The sequence below is a fragment of the Salmo salar genome, chromosome ssa15, assembly GCF_905237065.1.
Source record: "Salmo salar chromosome ssa15, Ssal_v3.1, whole genome shotgun sequence".
In the NCBI taxonomy this organism is placed as follows: Eukaryota; Metazoa; Chordata; class Actinopteri; order Salmoniformes; family Salmonidae; genus Salmo; species Salmo salar.
The window spans coordinates 29,758,178-29,775,653 of record NC_059456.1 but is presented as its reverse complement, the minus strand read 5'-3'; the positions used below and the strand labels follow the sequence as shown (position 1 = coordinate 29,775,653).

At 39.6% G+C, this 17,476-nt stretch overlaps 1 protein-coding gene across 3 annotated transcripts in view; it reads right to left on the bottom strand.

The window, feature by feature from the left end:
* The window catches only part of LOC106571215 (NACHT, LRR and PYD domains-containing protein 12), a 33,563-nt gene continuing 16,087 nt past the window's right edge, over positions 1-17,476 (bottom strand). The window contains exons 1-15 of one of the 3 annotated variants that reach the window (XM_014144004.2): positions 11,850-12,379; positions 11,188-11,244; positions 10,815-10,997; positions 10,665-10,691; positions 8,691-10,437; positions 8,206-8,379; positions 7,885-8,058; positions 6,605-6,778; positions 6,353-6,526; positions 5,965-6,144; positions 5,603-5,776; positions 2,339-2,512; positions 2,074-2,247; positions 1,193-1,366; positions 1-599 (exon numbers count right to left, since the gene is read on the bottom strand). In XM_014144004.2, coding sequence (XP_013999479.1) covers positions 566-599; positions 1,193-1,366; positions 2,074-2,247; positions 2,339-2,512; positions 5,603-5,776; positions 5,965-6,144; positions 6,353-6,526; positions 6,605-6,778; positions 7,885-8,058; positions 8,206-8,379; positions 8,691-10,437; positions 10,665-10,691; positions 10,815-10,997; positions 11,188-11,200 — 3,576 coding nt within the window. In that variant the 5' untranslated portion in view covers positions 11,201-11,244; positions 11,850-12,379 and the 3' untranslated portion in view covers positions 1-565. Of the gene's footprint in view, positions 600-1,192; positions 1,367-2,073; positions 2,248-2,338; positions 2,513-5,602; positions 5,777-5,964; positions 6,145-6,352; positions 6,527-6,604; positions 6,779-7,884; positions 8,059-8,205; positions 8,380-8,690; positions 10,438-10,664; positions 10,692-10,814; positions 10,998-11,187; positions 11,245-11,849; positions 12,380-17,476 lie in introns of those variants that run through there. The other 2 variants (XM_045695610.1, XM_014144005.2) reach the window with 2 other exon arrangements.

The following is a 17,476-nucleotide window of genomic DNA, read 5'->3' as shown; positions in this document are numbered from 1 at the left end:
TGACAAAGGCAAATTATAATCTGTTAATGCTTCTTCATTGAAATATTGATTGAACATGCATAACTGGAAAACAAATAATAACAACGTACTATAGTGGTGTGCCTGAATCCCCGTCCCAGCCTCTAGACTCATAGCATACATTGAAAAATTAACAGCTGTAGAAAAATCCCCCTCATAATAAAATATCTACCGACGTAAAAATGCAGCCGCTCAGTACACTGTGTCTTTGGATACAGGCAGTCATTCATTACGTCATAAAACATCTACAGATATGTACAAACATCTACAAATATATATCAGTACAAATATATATCTGCTCTGTACATTGTGTTTTTGGATACAAGCAGTCATTCATTATGTCATAAAACATCTACAGATATGTACAAACATCTACAAATATATATCTGCTCTGTACATTGTGTTTTTGGATACAAGCAGTCATTCATTATGTCCTAAAACATCTACAGATATGTACAAACATCTATAAATATTTATCAGTACAAATATATATCTGCTCTGTACATTGTGTTTTTGGATACAAGCAGTCATTCATTATGTCCTTCGATCATTTCTCTCTCCCCACAGGATAAGGCCATGCACTGTTGATAAACAAACAATCATTCAGGTCAAAGATACCCATATTTGATTAATGTCCAAAAACGATGCAACTATTGATCAACATTAATATCAAAATACCTGGGTTAAAATAACTACTTGAAATCTTTCAAATACTTTTAGTGTTTGATGTTGCCTGCCAATAGTGCCAGGTGGGAAGGGTTTGCGCTCGACTATTCTACTGGTTCTATTGATAAATGAAAGTACAAATCAAGCCCAGTTAATGTATTTAAAATTACTTCAAAATAGTATTTGAACTCAGATTTGATATAGATTTTCTGGACCCAGTTTTACCAAAAACATTTAATCCAGATCAAAATAATCCTGTGTTGTATTAAATTCTGATCCCCCTCCAGATGTAGTCCCTTTTTTATTTTGGGATGTCGTATTAAGACAAAATGAAAAATCCCATTATATGCTACAAAAAATGTGTTATATGACATTAAGTCTAAATATTGTCTTCCTGTGTGTTTCCAAAATCGAATGGGGAAACCCGGATTGAGACAGCACAGGATAATTTTGATCTGGATTAAATGTTTTTGAAAAACTGGGCCCTGAACAATTCAGAAGCCCTAACCTCAGTGTCTCCAGCTCAAAGGTCGGGTCCTCCATTACGGCAGAGAGCAGTCTCAATCCAGAGTACCCAGGGTTATTGTTGTCTAGATTAATTTCTCTCAGGTGTGACGGGTTGGACAACAGAGCTGAAGCCAGAGATGAACATCCCCCATCTGTGACTCTACAGCGTGACAGTCTGCAGAGAAAGTAAGTGAGGGAGGAGAAAGACCAAGAAGGGAGAAAACATGAAAACACTGTCTGTAAGCCCTAGGTCCATTGCTCAGATAAGCAGACTCAAAACAGCAATTCTGTAATAAAGTATTATTACCTAAAGGCATGGTAATTAACTTGCCAGCAAAGAGATGAATATTACATGTGCAATAGAATAGAATGTACTGTATGTGTGTTCTCGCCACCAGAGGGAGAAAAGGCTTAGATAAAACACCCAGGTTTCCTCACACACACACACACACACACACATTGTGTATTAGTGTTATGTGTATACACTTGTGTATCTTACAGATATCCACCTGCTGCCTTCACCAGGCTTGGGGTAAATTCCAGGCAACTCAGAAAGTAAATCAAATCCAAAATTTTCCTAATTGAAAAACATTGCGAGAAAATAATGATAGGAATGTCAGTGTACTTCCCGAATTGACTGGAATTGACCCCAACCCTGGCCTACACCGAACCCAGCTCAGAAATCAGTGTGATTGAATGTGACTGAATAACCTGATTGAATGTATCAGCATAACATTACCTTCCAAAGTGTAGTCATTCTGATGTACTGTTTTTGTTGTGGTGCTAATTTATGTGATTCAAGTGGATGATACCATAGAATTGGAATTAGTCAATTAGCCATAGTCTGAGGGTATATGTTAATTGTATTTCTATGGAGCTTACCTGAGTGTCTTCACTTTACAGTGAGGACTCCCCAATCCAACACAGAGCAGTTCCATCCCTGAATTCTTCAGCTCGTTGCCACTCAGGTCCAGCTCTCTCAGACTACAGCACTTTGAGCTGAGAGCTGAGGCCAGGGCACCACAACATCTCTCAGTGAGATTGCAGTCCTTCAAGCTGAAGGAAATACAATTTTTGATTGGAATGTGTTAAAATCTCTTTAGTTAAAATAACATATACCTTGTAATATGATGGTCACAATACGTACTGCAATGTCTCCAGATTACAATGTAGATTCTCCAGTACAGCAGAGAGCAGGTTTACTCCTAAATCTCCTAGACTATTCCCACTCATGTCCAGCTCTCTCAGGAATGAGGGATTTGTCTTGAGTGCTGTAGACAAGAAGGAAATCCCGTTCGCTGTGACGCCACAATCTGACAGCCTACAGAGAGAAGGATAAAAATTCAGACAGACAGTCTTGTACTTCACACAACTTAACTTTGTTAAATTGGGATAAGACATATTTATCAATGTATCATAATCATCCAATAAGTAGTAGTGTATCATTTGTAGATTCAATACGATCGTCCAATATACTGTACATTGCAATATATAATTTGTTGATTCATATACATTGTTAAATAATATGAATCATGTGTCACCTTCATGGATTGTCTAACTTCTCCATTATCTAACTCAAGTTTAATCTATCAAAGTGATTAACTTTGTGATACTTCATTTTAGGACACGTACACTACACGAACAAAAGTATGTGGAAACCTGCTCGTCGAACATCTAATTTCAAATTCATGGGCATTAATATGGAGTTGGTCCCTCATTTCCTGCTATAACAGCCTCCACTCGTCTGGGAAGGCTTTCCACTAGATGTTGGAACATTGCTGCAGGGACTTGCTTCCATTCAGCCACAAGAGCATTAGTGAGGTTGGGCATTGATGTTGGTCGATTAGGCCTGGCTTGCATTCAGCGTTCCAATTCATCTCACAGGTGTTCGATACGGTTGAGGTCAAGGCTCTGTTCAAGCCAGTCAAGTACTTTCACACCGACCTCAACAAACCATTTCTGTATGGACCTCACTTTGTGCACGGGGGCACTGTCATGCTGAAACAGGAAAGGGCCTTCCCCAAACTGTTGCCACAAAGCTGGAAGCACAGAATCATCTAGAATGTCATTGTAAGCTGTAGCATTATGAGGGCCCTAGCCCAACCATGAAAAACAGCCCCAGACCATTATTCCTCCTCCGCCAAACTTTACAGTTGACACTATGCTTTGGGTCAGGTAGCGTTCCCCTGGCATCTGCCAAACCCAGATTTGTCCATCGGACTTTCAGATGGTGAAGCGTGATTCATCATTCCAGAGAACGCATTTCCATAAGTCCAGAGTCCAATGGCGGTGAGCTTTACACCACTCCAGCAGAGGCTTGGCATTGTGCATGGTGATCTTACGCTTGTGTGCGGCTGCTTGGCCATGGAAACCCATTTCATGATGCTCCCGACAAAGTTATTGTGCTGCAGTTGCTTCCAGACGCCGTTTGGGACTTGGTAGTGAGTGTTGCAACTGAGGACAAACTATTTTTACATGCTAAGTACTTCAGCGGACTCGTTCTGTGAGCTTGTGTGGCCTACCACTTCGCGGCTGATCCGTTGTTGCTCCTAGACATTTCCACTTCACAATAACAGCACTTACAGTTGACTGGGGCAGCTTTAGCAGGGCAGAAATTTGACGAATTGACTTATCGGAAAGATGGCATCCTATGACGGTGCCATGTTGAAAGTCATTGAGAGCTTCAGTAAGGCCATTCTATTGCCAATGTTTGTCTAGAGATTGCATGGCTGTATGCTCGAGGTGTGGCTGAAATAGCCACATCCACTTATTTAAATGGGGGTCCACATACACTATACAGTGAGGGAAAAAAGTATTTGATCCCCTGCTGATTTTGTACGTTTGCCCACTGACAAATAAATGATCAGTCTATAACTTTAATGGTAGGTTTATATGAACAGTGAGAGACAGAATAACAACAAAAAATCCAGAAAAACGCATGTCAAAAATGTTATAAAATAATTCCCATTTTAATGAGGGAAATAAGTATTTGACCCCTCTGCAAAACATGACTTAGTACTTGGTGGCAAAACCCTTGTTGGCAATCACAGAGGTCAGACGTTTCTTGTAGTTGACCACCAGGTTTGCACACATCTCAGGAGGGATTTTGTCCCACTCCTCTTTGCAGATCTTCTCCAAGTCATTAAGGTTTCGAGGCTGACGTTTGGCAACTCGAACCTTCAGCTCCCTCCACGGATTTTCTATGGGATTAAAGTCTGGAGACTGGCTAGGCCACTCCAGGACCTTAATGTGCTTCTTCTTGAGCTACTCCTTTGTTGCCTTGGCCGTGTGTTTTTGGTCATTGTCATGTTGGAATACCCATCCACGACCCATTTTCAATGCCCTGGCTGAGGGAAGGAGGTTCTCACCGAAGATTTGACGGTACATGGCCACGTCCATCGTCCTTTTGATGCGGTGAAGTTGTCCTGTCCCCTTAGCAGAAAAACACCCCCAAAGCATAATGTTTCCACCTCCATGTTTGACGGTGGGGATGGTGTTCTTGGGGTCATAGGCAGCATTCCTCCTCCTCCAAACACGGCGAGTTGAGTTGATGCCAAAGAGCTCCATTTTGGTCTCATCTGACCACAACACTTTCACCCAGTTGTCCTCTGAATCATTCAGATTTTCATTGGCAAACTTCAGACGGGCATGTATATGTGCTTTCTTGAGCAGGGGGACCTTGCGGGCGCTGCAGGATTTCAGTCCTTCACGGCGTAGTGTGTTACCAATTGTTTTCTTGGTGACTATGGTCTCAGCTGCCTTGAGATCATTGACAAGATCCTCCCGTGTAGTTCTGGGCTGATTCCTCACCGTTCTCATGATGATTGCAACTCCACGAGGTGAGATCTTGCATGGAGACCCAGGCCGAGGGAGATTGACAGTTCTTTTGTGTTTCTTCCATTTGCGAATAATCGCACCAACTGCCAAGCTGCTTGGCGATGGTCTTGTAGCCAATTCCAGCCTTGTGTAGGTCTACAATCTTGTCCCTGACATCCTTGGAGAGCTCTTTGGTCTTGGCCATGTTGGAGAGTTTGGAATCTGATTGATTGATTGCTTCTGTGGACAGGTGTCTTTTATACAGGTAACAAACTTAGATTAGGAGCACTCCCTTTAACTGTGTGCTCCTAATCTCAGCTCGTTACCTGTATAAAAGACACCTGGGAGCCAGAAATCTTTTTGATTGAGAGGGGGTCAAATACTTATTTCCCTCATTAAAATGCAAATCAATTTATTATTTTTCTGGATTTTTTTGTTGTTATTCTGCCTCTCACTGTTCAAATAAACCTACCATTAAAATTATAGACTGATCATTTCTTTGTCAGTGGGCAAACATACAAAATCAGCAGGGGATCAAATACTTTTTTCCCTCACTGTATATACAAAAGTATCATGTATAATTTAGCTCTCTTACCTCAGTGTTGCCAGATTACAGTAGGTATTCCCCAGTCCAACAGAGAACAGCTTCACCCCCACATCGTGGAGTTTGTTTTTCCCCAGGTCTAGCTCCCTCAAACTTGAAGTGCGGGAGCTGAGAGCTGAAGCCAGCGCTTCACAGCATTTCTCAGTGAGGTTGCAATCATTCAACCTAGGGAAATACAGAACAGATCCTTAATTGTTTATTTGACCAAACCTCACAACACACACACACCCAGAAGGGTTGAAACAGAACAGCGTCAGCCGCAGAGCAGTGCTGCCGAACCAAATGCATTCTGCCGGTTCAGTTCAGACTTATTGCCCTGCTTGAACCAACCACCATGAGGACACAGTCTTTACCTCAGTGTTTCCATTGTACAGCGTTTATCCTCCAGTACAGAAGAGAGTAGTTTTACTCCTAAGTTACCAGGTTGGTTCTCACTTAGGTCCAGCTCTCTCAGGGGTGATGGGCTTGGCCTCAGGGCTAAAGCCAGAGCCAGAGCAGCACAGCCTTCCACTGTGAATGTGCATTTTTTAAGCCTTTGGAGAGAAGTGACATTTTTTTAAGATTGGTAACATGAGGTGCATATTTGTTAATAAGTCAATGAGATGCATATTATTTCATATGCATTGTTATATAGTCTAGGTAATGTAAAATAAGACCATAGTGTTGAATTGAAAATATCAATAACATAAAATATTATCTATGAAAACATTTCTCAAGTGGTCAAAATAATGAGTTGTTTACAACAGTTTCTCAAGTTTGCACTGTGGATTCTTCAAAACAACTGTCAGCCGTTCTAATTCTGAGTCTCCTAAGTTGTTCCCGCTCAGGTCCAGCTCTCTCAGGTGAGAGGGGTTTGACGTCACAGCTGAAGCCAGAGAAGCACAGCCTTCTTCTGTGATACTACAGTTTGACAGCCTGCAGAAAGAAGGAATAACGCCGTCACTCTTCACTCAGAAATATGAGATACTGTACAAAGACTGTTCAATTATTCACCTCAGCGTCTCAAGTTTACAGTGTGTATCCACCAGTACTGCAGCGAGCTTCTCCACTCCTGAGCCTCCAGGGCCATTCCTGCTTAGATCCAGCTCTCTCAGGTGTGAGGGGTTCGACGTCAGGGCTGAAGCCAGAGATGAACAGCCTTCTTCTGAGACTCCACAGCCTGACATCCTGTGATGATAGTTAATGTAAAAACATTCAACTCTTTGCCTCAAAAGATGATTCACATTTAGAAAATATTCAGTGTCATTGTGAATAGAAGTAAAGCATTGTAGTTATACAAAAATCATTCATATTAATGTTAATTATGGAACATTTGGCTCGAAATGGGTCACCTAAATGGCCAGAAATATTACCCAGAAATGATCTTTTGGGGCAGGAAGAGGCACACATAGCCACAACCATGAGCAAAAGCATATGTTAGCTAGGGCTGTGATGATACCAGTGTCGTAATATTTATTCTATAGCAAAAATTCAAACATGAAGCAGACCAAACTGTCTGGTCCTTTAAAAACCTGCTGAATAGCTTGGAAAATAAATATATGTGACTCTGGATGACAACATAATGAGGTTCGTTTTCAACATTAGGGCTGTTTTCCTAAAGAAGTTACATATGCTTTGTATTTTGTTTCCTTGCCACGATACTGTCGCAATACTGGTATCATCCCGGCCCTAATGCTAGCCTACAACTGGTTTCATGAGTTTAAAGAAATCAATGATTGTTATACATGTTTATATGAACCACACATGCAACACTCATGCCATAATTTGAGGAAAACAATTATCAACTAAACTTCAGATTTGATGAGGTAAAAATTCCTGGTTTACTTTATGTGAATTCTGCTGCTTGTGTTTAGACAGGTGCATGCTGAACATGTCTTAATCCTGTATTAAGGTGTACTGTGGAAGGTGTACTGTCCTTAATGTTGCACATCAAATGGTCTTCCATTTGTTTTCTCCACATGACAGAGAAGCATGTCTGTTCTACATGTCATATATCTATTTGGACTTTCTGAATACATTTTTATCAAATTAGTCAAATCTACTAGAAAACATACATTGTTGAATGTGTGACAGTCTAAAAAGCATATTGACTTTCAACTTTCTGTTGATGTCTCCATAAGGAAGGAAAAGTAATGGTAACGTGGTAAAAAGGTGAAACCAAGCTAGGATTCTTACTCAGCTGTGCCTTCGCCAGGTCAATGGGAATCTACCTCCACAGTAACCTTTTTCTAATGCAATTGTTTTTGTTTAATTCCACTGATCAGAATACTCACCTCAGTTTCTGCAGTTTACATTGTGGATCTTTCAATACAGTAGAGAGCATTTTTACACCTGAGTCTCCTAGGTTATTTCCACTCAGGTCCAGTTCTCTTGGGTGTGATGGGTTTAATCTCAGTGCTGAAGCCAGAGAAGCACAGCCTTCCTCTGTGATATTACACTGAGACAGCCTGAAGAGAGACATTCTACAATTAAATGGCATACGCTTACTATAGGGCTGTGCACTAAATGGTAGTAAAAATCACAACTCATTGTTGGCCGTAAATACGCTTATCTAGCATTTAAAATCTAATTTCACACTCAGAAGATTGTCTTACTTCAGTGTGTCTAGTTTATTGAGTGGATTCCCCAGTCCAGCACAGAGTTTTTTCACTCCTGAGTCCTGCAGGTCATTGTTTCCTAGGTCCAGCTGTCTCAGACTAGAGGACTTTGAGCTGAGAGCTGAGGCCAGTGCTTCACAGCATCTCCAGGTAAGTTTACATCCATTGAGTCTGGGAAAATATATTGTCAAATGTAATGAGTTATCAGGTGACATCTTCTGTCTCCAAAACTTCCTTCACAGCACGAAAAACACTGCACAAATGAACCATGGCATTTTAAAGAGACAGGACACATTGGTGTCCCATCTGAAACAATTTTAGAACGGGTAACATGGTGGTTACTTATAGAACTTAACTATCTTCACTTGAATCAGTAGTATGATTTTGTCCAGGGACTACGAAATTAAATTACCATCAAGTAATAGCATATTTTGAATGTTCTTTTGCTAACTTTCAGTACATCGATTTGACCAAATACTCACAGAGCGGTTCTAGAAGCTTTGACCACTGGCAGCAGCCTCAGAAGACACTCATCCGATCTGATGTATTTCTTCAGGTCAAACACCTCCAGCTCGTCCGTGGAAGTCAGCAACACAAAGACCAGAGTGGACCACTGTGCAGATGAGAGTCTGGCAAACAAGGAACTTCCAGACCTTATGTAGCTTTGGATTTCCTCCTGTAAGGAATGGTCATTCAGCTCATTCAGACAGTGGAACAGATTGATGCAACACTCTGGAGAGGGCTTCTCCTTGATCTTCATCTTGATATACATGGCTGTTTCCTCATTGGTCTGTGAGCTGCCTGTTTTTTCTATCAGTAGACCTTGTAAGATATCTTGATTGCTCTTCAGCGAGAGGCCGAGAAGGAAGCGGAGGAAAAGGTCTAGCTGCCCATTCTCTCTTTGAAGGGCCTTATCTACTGCACTTAAGTAGATGTCTTTGCCTTTGGAGCAGTGTTCTTCTAGCATTGGATTTTCATTGCTGGTTTTGAATGAGATGAAAACATACACAGCAGCAAGAAACTCCTGGATGCTCAGATGCACAAATTGGTACGTCTTGCTCTCGTACAATCCAAACTCTGTATTTAACATCTCTGAACAAACCCTTGAAAAGATGGACCCCTCTCTGACATCAATGCCACACTCTGTCAGATCCTCTTCAAAGAAGGTCCGATACCCTTTTTCCAGTTGCTGATAGGCCAGTTTTCCCAGTGACATGATGCTCGCTTTATACCAGAGTGGATCTCGCTCATTTTCTCCAGGGTACTTTCGTTTCCTTAGCATTCTCTGGATGTTCAGGAAGTGCGTGTACATTTGGGTCAGGGTTTGGGGGATCTCTCCACGCTCTGTTTTGTTCATTCTCTCCAGGACAGTGGCTAAAATCCAGCAGAACAAAGGTATGTGACACATGATGTGGAGGCTCCGTACTGACTTAATGTGTTTGATGATTCTGTTGGCCAGTTTCTGATCACTGAATCTCCTTCTGAAAAACTCTTCCTTCTGTGGGTCATTGAACCCTCGTACCTCTGTCACTCTGTCAACAAACTCAGGGGGGATGCGATTGGCTGCGGCTGATTGGGAGGTTATCCAGATGCGAGCAGATGGGAGCAGATTCCCCTTGATAAGGTTTGTCAGCAGCACATGCAATGAAGTTGACTCTGTGATGTCACTCAAGATCTTGTTGTTCTGGAAGTCTAGAGGAAGTCGACACTCATCTAGACCATCGAAGATAAATAACACTTTGTGTTCATTGTTGTTGAGGATTCCTGCTTCTTTTGTCTGAAGAAAAGGATGAAGAATGTCCATCAAACTTTTATTCTCCCTCATCAAATTTAGATCCCGAAAAGGAAGTGGAAAGATGAATTTTATGTCCTGATTTGCTTTTCCTTCAACCCAGTCCAAAACAAACTTTTGCAAAGAGACCGACTTTCCGATGCCAGCGATTCCTTTTGTCAGCACAGTTCTGATAGGTTTGTCTTTCCCAACTATGGATCTGAAGATGTCGTTGGATAGGATTGGAGTTTCTTGTAAAGCTGTTTTTTCAAACGGTCTTACCTCGTGCTCATTATTGACCTCTCCACTTTCCCCCTCTGTTATATAAACCGCTGTGTAGATGTCATTAAGCAGTTTGGAGTTTCCATGCTGAGCTAAACCCTCCTGAATAGTACTGATCTTACTGTTAATCTTCAGATAGTCTTTTAGTTTTTGATGGTGGTCTTCAACATGTATATCTGAAAGAAACAAAATACATCAAAACATGAAGACGATAGATTTGATTGTTAACAGAAATCTATGCTCAGTAGCTTGTGCGTGCCCTTTTATTCAAAGGGCTGTGACATCCACCAAAAATATATAAAGATTCACACACTTAGTGTCTGATTTGCATGTAAAGTTAAAAGTAATTACTGTATTTAAAAAAAAAAACATAACTTAGATGGTCTGTAAAGGGTGTTATTACCTTCAGAATGAGGAGAAGTCTCTTCATCTGGAACGAGAAAGAGAGAGAGCGACAAAAAGATTTGGGACGTGTGTAAAATTTCCCAACACCAGATAGTACGTTGTACTTTATGTATTCAATTTAATGATTCAGAAGTTTGAGGTAACTTACCACCACCCTTCGAGCCCACACTGATGTAATAATTAATGTCTCTTATTTGGCTGCCAGAGATTGTGGGTGATATGACATTGCTGCCATCCTGAGCAGTGTTGGTGGACTGGAAAGAAGTTCCTTGTGTAGTTATGGAGAGATCTGGCCTCTTTGCAGGGCTGGCCTCCTTAAAAAAAAAATGTTCTGAGAGAGAGGAGTCAGACAGGGAAAATAGAGAGATGCATCTATATATAGGAGCATAACAAATTCCAGACTTGTTTCCATTTTAACCTGTAGTCCTGTCTGTATAACACAACGTTTATATAACTAGTAGCTTATTCTACAGTTATGGCCTGTATAAGGGTTGAACATCTGAACAATTCTGGTTAAATACCTTTCGAATCCATAGATACAATCTCAGCTGGGCTGGAATGGACAGACAAGGACTAACCTGGAAAACAGAGAAAAAGCAAGAAAGAGATGTAAATATTTTGGCTATTAGCTTGGGTGCACATTTATTTAATGTTCCAAATGCAGGTTGACGTTTACGCTTTAGCCAACACTTCAAGATGGCTGACTGAACAGAACTATGTAGACCACCTCATGATAAAAACTAAATATAGGTAAATTAGACTAAATATTAGCGCTACACAATCTGGTGGGTAATAATCTTCAATCTGGATAACAACACAAAACAAATCATAAGACTAGAGAAATGTATCGACAAATATTACGAAAACATGCAACACCCAAACATAACGGAGTAAGAGACGGGAAACGATTTCAAAACGAAAACGTGACTCTTCTACAGACACAGACGATTTAATCTTTTCACCACCGTGAATGTTAAAGGTCGAACCCGATCTGTTAAAATCAATAAATGACAAACTGGGCATACTTGAACTAGTCAGTAAGGATATAAAAGAGTTGAAGGAAAGTCTCAAGATGAGTGACGAAACAGCTGCGACATTGGAGAAAGACACAAACAAGCTAAAAAGATTGAAACTGAAGTTAATGAACTTAAAAAGGAGAATATCGTTCTGAGAGAAGCCTTACTTGACATACAGACTAGATCCATGAGAGAAAAGCTGGTACTTGCAGACCGAGGTAAAGACAGTTTCAGGTTAGGTATTCGCCTGTAGTTTTCCTTACGTCCACAAACAGCAGTTAGGGGTGTCAACAAAGTGACAAATCACATTTTTCAAATTTCAATAGCTCTTTAACCATTACTGGTTGTAGCTAGCCCGATGGCATAGACACAAATTGCACACACTTTTTTTTGTCGATTTCTGTAAGGGCTGCGTCAATTCAATTCTGGTATCAGAACAAAATTTAACACTAGGCTACTGAATATATTTTCAGCTGTTTATTAATAGAATTAGTCAAGCAGAATAAATGGTAAATGCAATCTTCGTATATACGGGTTCACTGTAACACCTCGCAGGGCAAACAGAGAACTGAAATGACGTCATAAGTTCTTCCTTAAATACTTCTTGACAGACGTAGTTCCCTCTCCCTGAGGGCCTGTCATAGTAGAGGCTTGGGTGTGGTTTAGACTTACTCCAGTTTATCGTTGGCGTGCAGGCTGGTCCCAGCCTCTAGACGCATCTTTGTTGCCAAGCATAGTTGTCTTCTAGCTTATCTTCGTGTGTGTACCCGAGAGTCAGACACCCAAGGACAGTGCCTGTTCTTGTGCCACAGCCATTCTCCCCTCTATCAGTTCCTCACATACACCTGTCCTTGAGCGGCCCCACAACCAGGCATTGTGTGTGTGTGTGTGTGTGTGTCACGAGTCTACTCAGCCTACACTACTAGCCAGCAACCCTCCAGTTAGTCATGTCTATTATATGTCGCTCAATCTATGTTAATACAATATAAACCTCTTATGTTTAGCATTAGTATTCATAAGTTATGCACCACAACTAATTTTATTACATAGGTTTAAATAGTTGTATTATATTGGTTATGCAAACAAATAGTTGGTTAAAACAAATATTAATCACTGACATGATGTCAGCAGGTCCTTTTGTGACAGGGCTGAAATGCAGTGGAAATGTTTTGGGGGGATTCAGTTCATTTGCATGGCAAAGAGGGACTTTGCAATTAACTGCAATTCATCTGATCACTCTTCATAACATTCTGGAGTATATGCAAATTGCCACCATACAAACTGAGGCAGCAGACTTTGTGAAAATTAATATTTTTGTCATTCTCAAAACTTTTGACCAAATTTGCTTTCTTTAAAGATAAAATAATGGTTAAAAACCTGGGTAAAATACTTGCTGGCATGAAAATAGGAATGAATGACCAGTTCCCGAAGGAAATTGCAGAATGTTACAAAGTTTTCAAGGAAAATAGGTTAAAAGGGAAATGCGTAGCTCTTGTGGTTGATAACTCCATGGCGATTCAAAACATTTGTAAGTTCTCATAGAGGAGGCAAATAATGAAAAACACAATTCTAGCCCTGTTATGAATTGTAATAATACAACAACAAAAGTATTCAATTATAACTAATTGGAACACAAATTAAGGAAATTCAAGGAAATTCTCAAAGCTGCTAATGAGAACCTTTACGACCTTGTACCTAGCCGGTAGGGGTTCCGGTGGGGTGCCTCCACCCAGGCAGTGGCAGTGCTGGCAACACTAGCTGCAGTAACCCATGGGGAGGGGGCCACACTCAGACATTCAGAGGGGGCATATTATTGTGGTCATGGTGGCACAAAATCAAAGGTCTGACTGCACGGAGATGCTTGGGATATGGTCACTACGGGGGACCATGTGTGGGTGTTTCAGGGTCTCAGGAGAACGGGGTATATCTGACCCCCATCACCTAGGATGTGACAATGGTTAATCAAATCTCCCCATTTCTGCCCATTTTTTTGCTCAGTTTTGCAGGCCTTCTCATACAGCTGCAACTGTATATGCATTCGTAAATCAAGACCTTTCTTGAGTTGGGCTCTGGGATGGTGCAACTGTTAACTGTTGAGAATCTGAGTCTATGGTTGTTGTGAGGGAAAGGGGTTGAGTGTGTATGAGTGTGTGTGTATCCCACAACTGTTGCGAAGAAGTAAAAGATGTTAGGGACAATATATAATGAATCACTATAATTGTTTGCTAAAATAATAATTGCTTACCATAATGTAATTTTGATAATGGCGAGACTGGTGAGAGGTAAAAATCCTTTGCATAAACTGCCTACATTACTACAAATATTAATAGCTAATTATGGAAAATAAGATAAACATGATTTTTTAAATATATATATTTTTTAATGGCTATATATAATAGAAATCGAGGTGAGGGCGATGGAAATGCATTTGGCTGTTGATCTGCTTATGTTCTGTGAGTGGCACTGTGTACTCTTATCGAAGGATGGGTCCCGGTCTCTCCGGGGCCATGGGATCCGGGGGGTCGGGGGTGGTCTGCCGGGCATTGGGATGACAACCTAACTCGGGATGAGGAGGGGTTTTAGCGGGTGGAATAGTGGGGACCAATTGGATGTTTGCTTAGTAGCAATGCAAATATCATGGTACAGCTATATAGACACTTAATCATCATGTTACTTTTTAATGGTTCGTTTACAAACATATATTATGATTAATAGAATTGAAACTTGTGTCTCATTATGGTAATTGGTGAAATAAGTATAGCCAGGCTTAGCAGATAATAAGAAAACACGATCAGTATTTACCTGGCTAAAAGAGAAGGAATATAATATCTATTGTTTACAGGAAACTCTTTCAACAATTTTAGATGAAGTTTTGTGGAAAAAGGACTGGGGGGGTGAAATATATTTCTCCCATGGGCAAAGAAATTCAAAAGGGGTGACGATATAAATTAACAGTAATTTTGATCTAAATGTGCAAATTATTCAAACAGATCATCAAGGTAGATGGATTATTTTTAATATGTTATTGGACAATAAACAGATATGGCTTATTAACCTATACAGTCCAAATAATGATGATCAAAGCTTCTTTGAAAATATATATAAGAATTTATGAACTCTACAAGCAACACTAGACTATTATTATGGTGGGAGATTTTAATACGGTCTTAAATACCTCTATGGACCGGAAAGGAAATCATACTACAAACTATCACCCTCAGGCATTTAAGGAAATCATGAATGGCATGGATATATTGGAATTAGTGATAGTTTGTAGTGTAGATATACATGGCGGAAGCTTAATCAAGCTAGTCGTCTTGCTTACTTTCTTATATCATTCTCGCTGCACAAAAGTGTTGATAGGGGACAGAATGTGGTCGGATCATCACATAATTTACATATATATTACGCTTACAGAATGTCCATGTGGACGAGGATATTGGAAATTTTATCAAAGCCTACTGGATGGTAACTTGTTTATAACTAGGACAGAAGAATTTATAACTGACTTTTTACGACATAACATAGGTACAGCAGATCCCCTTATTGTATGGGACACTTTTAAATATGCCTTTACAGGCCATGCAATTCAGTACTCATCTATAAAACAAAAGCAATTTAGTTCAAAAGAGTCCATATTAACAAAGGAAATTGAGGGACTAACAGTACAGTTAGATAGAAATAAAAACTGTACCATAGAGGCACAGAATAAGTTAGAGGAAAAATAAAAATAAATGGAGGGACTTATTCAAGGAAGATCCAGTGTAATATATTATAACAATAAAGCGAACTGGATGAAATATGGAGGAAAAATGCACCAAATGATTTTTCAATCTTCAACATAGAAATGCTACCAACAAAAATGTATTGAAACTTGTTACAAATGGAGTCATGCAAGATTCACCGAACGATATTTTGAAAGAGGAAGTAAAGTACTTTAAGAATATGTTTTTATTTCAGTCTCCTCCATCTCCACTAACTGAAGCTAATTGAATGGATTTTTTCCCTATTGATAATGTAAAATTAACATCTGTACAGAAAGACTCATGTGAAAGCCCAATTACAGAGGAGGAACTTCTTGATGCAATTAAAGCCTTTAAGTCCGGGAAAACTCCAGGGCTGGATTGCATACCAGTGGAAGTATATCAAACTTTCAGACAAGCAATTTTCGGACACTGATTTCATTATTACTGAAACAGGATCCAAGTGGTATATTTAAAGATCCAGTCCATTTAAAAAAATTGTAGGCCTCTTACACTTCAGTGTTGTGATGCAAAAATTCTAGCTAAATGCTTGGCACATAGAATTAAAAAGGTATTGCCAGATATTATTCATCCTAATGAGACAGGTTTTTTTACATTTGTCACGCTCTGACCTATGAGAGCTGTTTTTTTTCTGGTTAGTTAGGTCAGGGTGTGCAGTCTATGTTTTTGGTTTCTTTGTTTTGTTCTTGTTTTTCTATTTCTAGGTTGAGTTTTGGATGATCTCCAATTAGAGGCAGTTGGTTCGTGTTGTCTCTAATTGGAGATCATATTTAAGTTGGGGTTTGTCTATGGGGTTTTGTGGGTAGTTGTTTTCCGTTTTGTGAGTATCACCTGGCGGAACTGTTGGCTGTCGTTTTGTTGTTTATGTTCAAGTGATATCATTAAAGTAAATATGAGCACTCTACACGCCGCGCCTTGGTCCCCTTCATACGACCAACATTACAACATTGGAGATAATACAATAGAATACTATGAAATATCGGGGGGAACCAGGCCTGGTTTTCATAGCTGATTATGAAAAGGCTTTTGATAAAGTACGACTGGAGTTTTTATATAAATGCCTAGAATATTTCAATTATGGAGAATTTCTTATAAAATGGGTTAAAGTTATGTATAATAACCGTAGGTGTAAAATGGCTACATCTCAGAAAGTTCTAACTGTCAATAGGAGTAAAACAAGGTTGTCCATTATAGGCATATCTATTTATTATTGCCATTGAAATGTTAGCTGTTAAAATTAGATCCAACAATAATATTAAGGGATTAGAAATCCGTGGTTTAAAAACAAAGGTGTCATTGTACGCTGATGATTGATGTTTTCTTTTAAAACCGCAATTAGAATCACCACACAGGCTCATAGAGGATCTAGATACTTTTGCTAACCTCTCTGGATTAAAACCGAATTATGATTACATATTGGATCACAAAAAAATGCTACTTTTACATTACCGTGTAGTTTACCAATAAAATGGTCTGATGGGGATGTGGACATACTCGGTATACATATCCTGAAAGAAAGAAATGATCTCACTCCAATAAATTTTTATAGAAAGTTAGCAAAAATGTGATAAGATCTTGCTACCATGGAAAGGAAAATACCTGTCTATTTGTGAAAAAATTACCCTGATTAACTCTTTAGTCATATCACAGTTTACCTATTTGCTTATGGTTTTGCCTACACCTAGTGACCTGCTTTTTAAATTATATGAACAAAAAATATTCAATTTTATTTGGAATGGCAAGCTAGACAAAATTAAAAGGGCCTATTTATATAACTAATGTGAATTCAGAGGGCAGAAATGATTAAATATTGAAGCCTCTCACTAAAGGCATCAGTCATACATTATTAAATATTTAGAACTCTCACTAAAGGCATCAGTCATACAAAAGTTATACTTAAATCCAAAATGGTTCTCTAGTAAATTAGTAAGAATGTCTCACCCCATGTTTGAGAATGGCCTTTTTCCCATTATTCAGATTACAACTGCTCATTTTCAGTTATTTGAAAACAAAATAATCTCCGAAATATC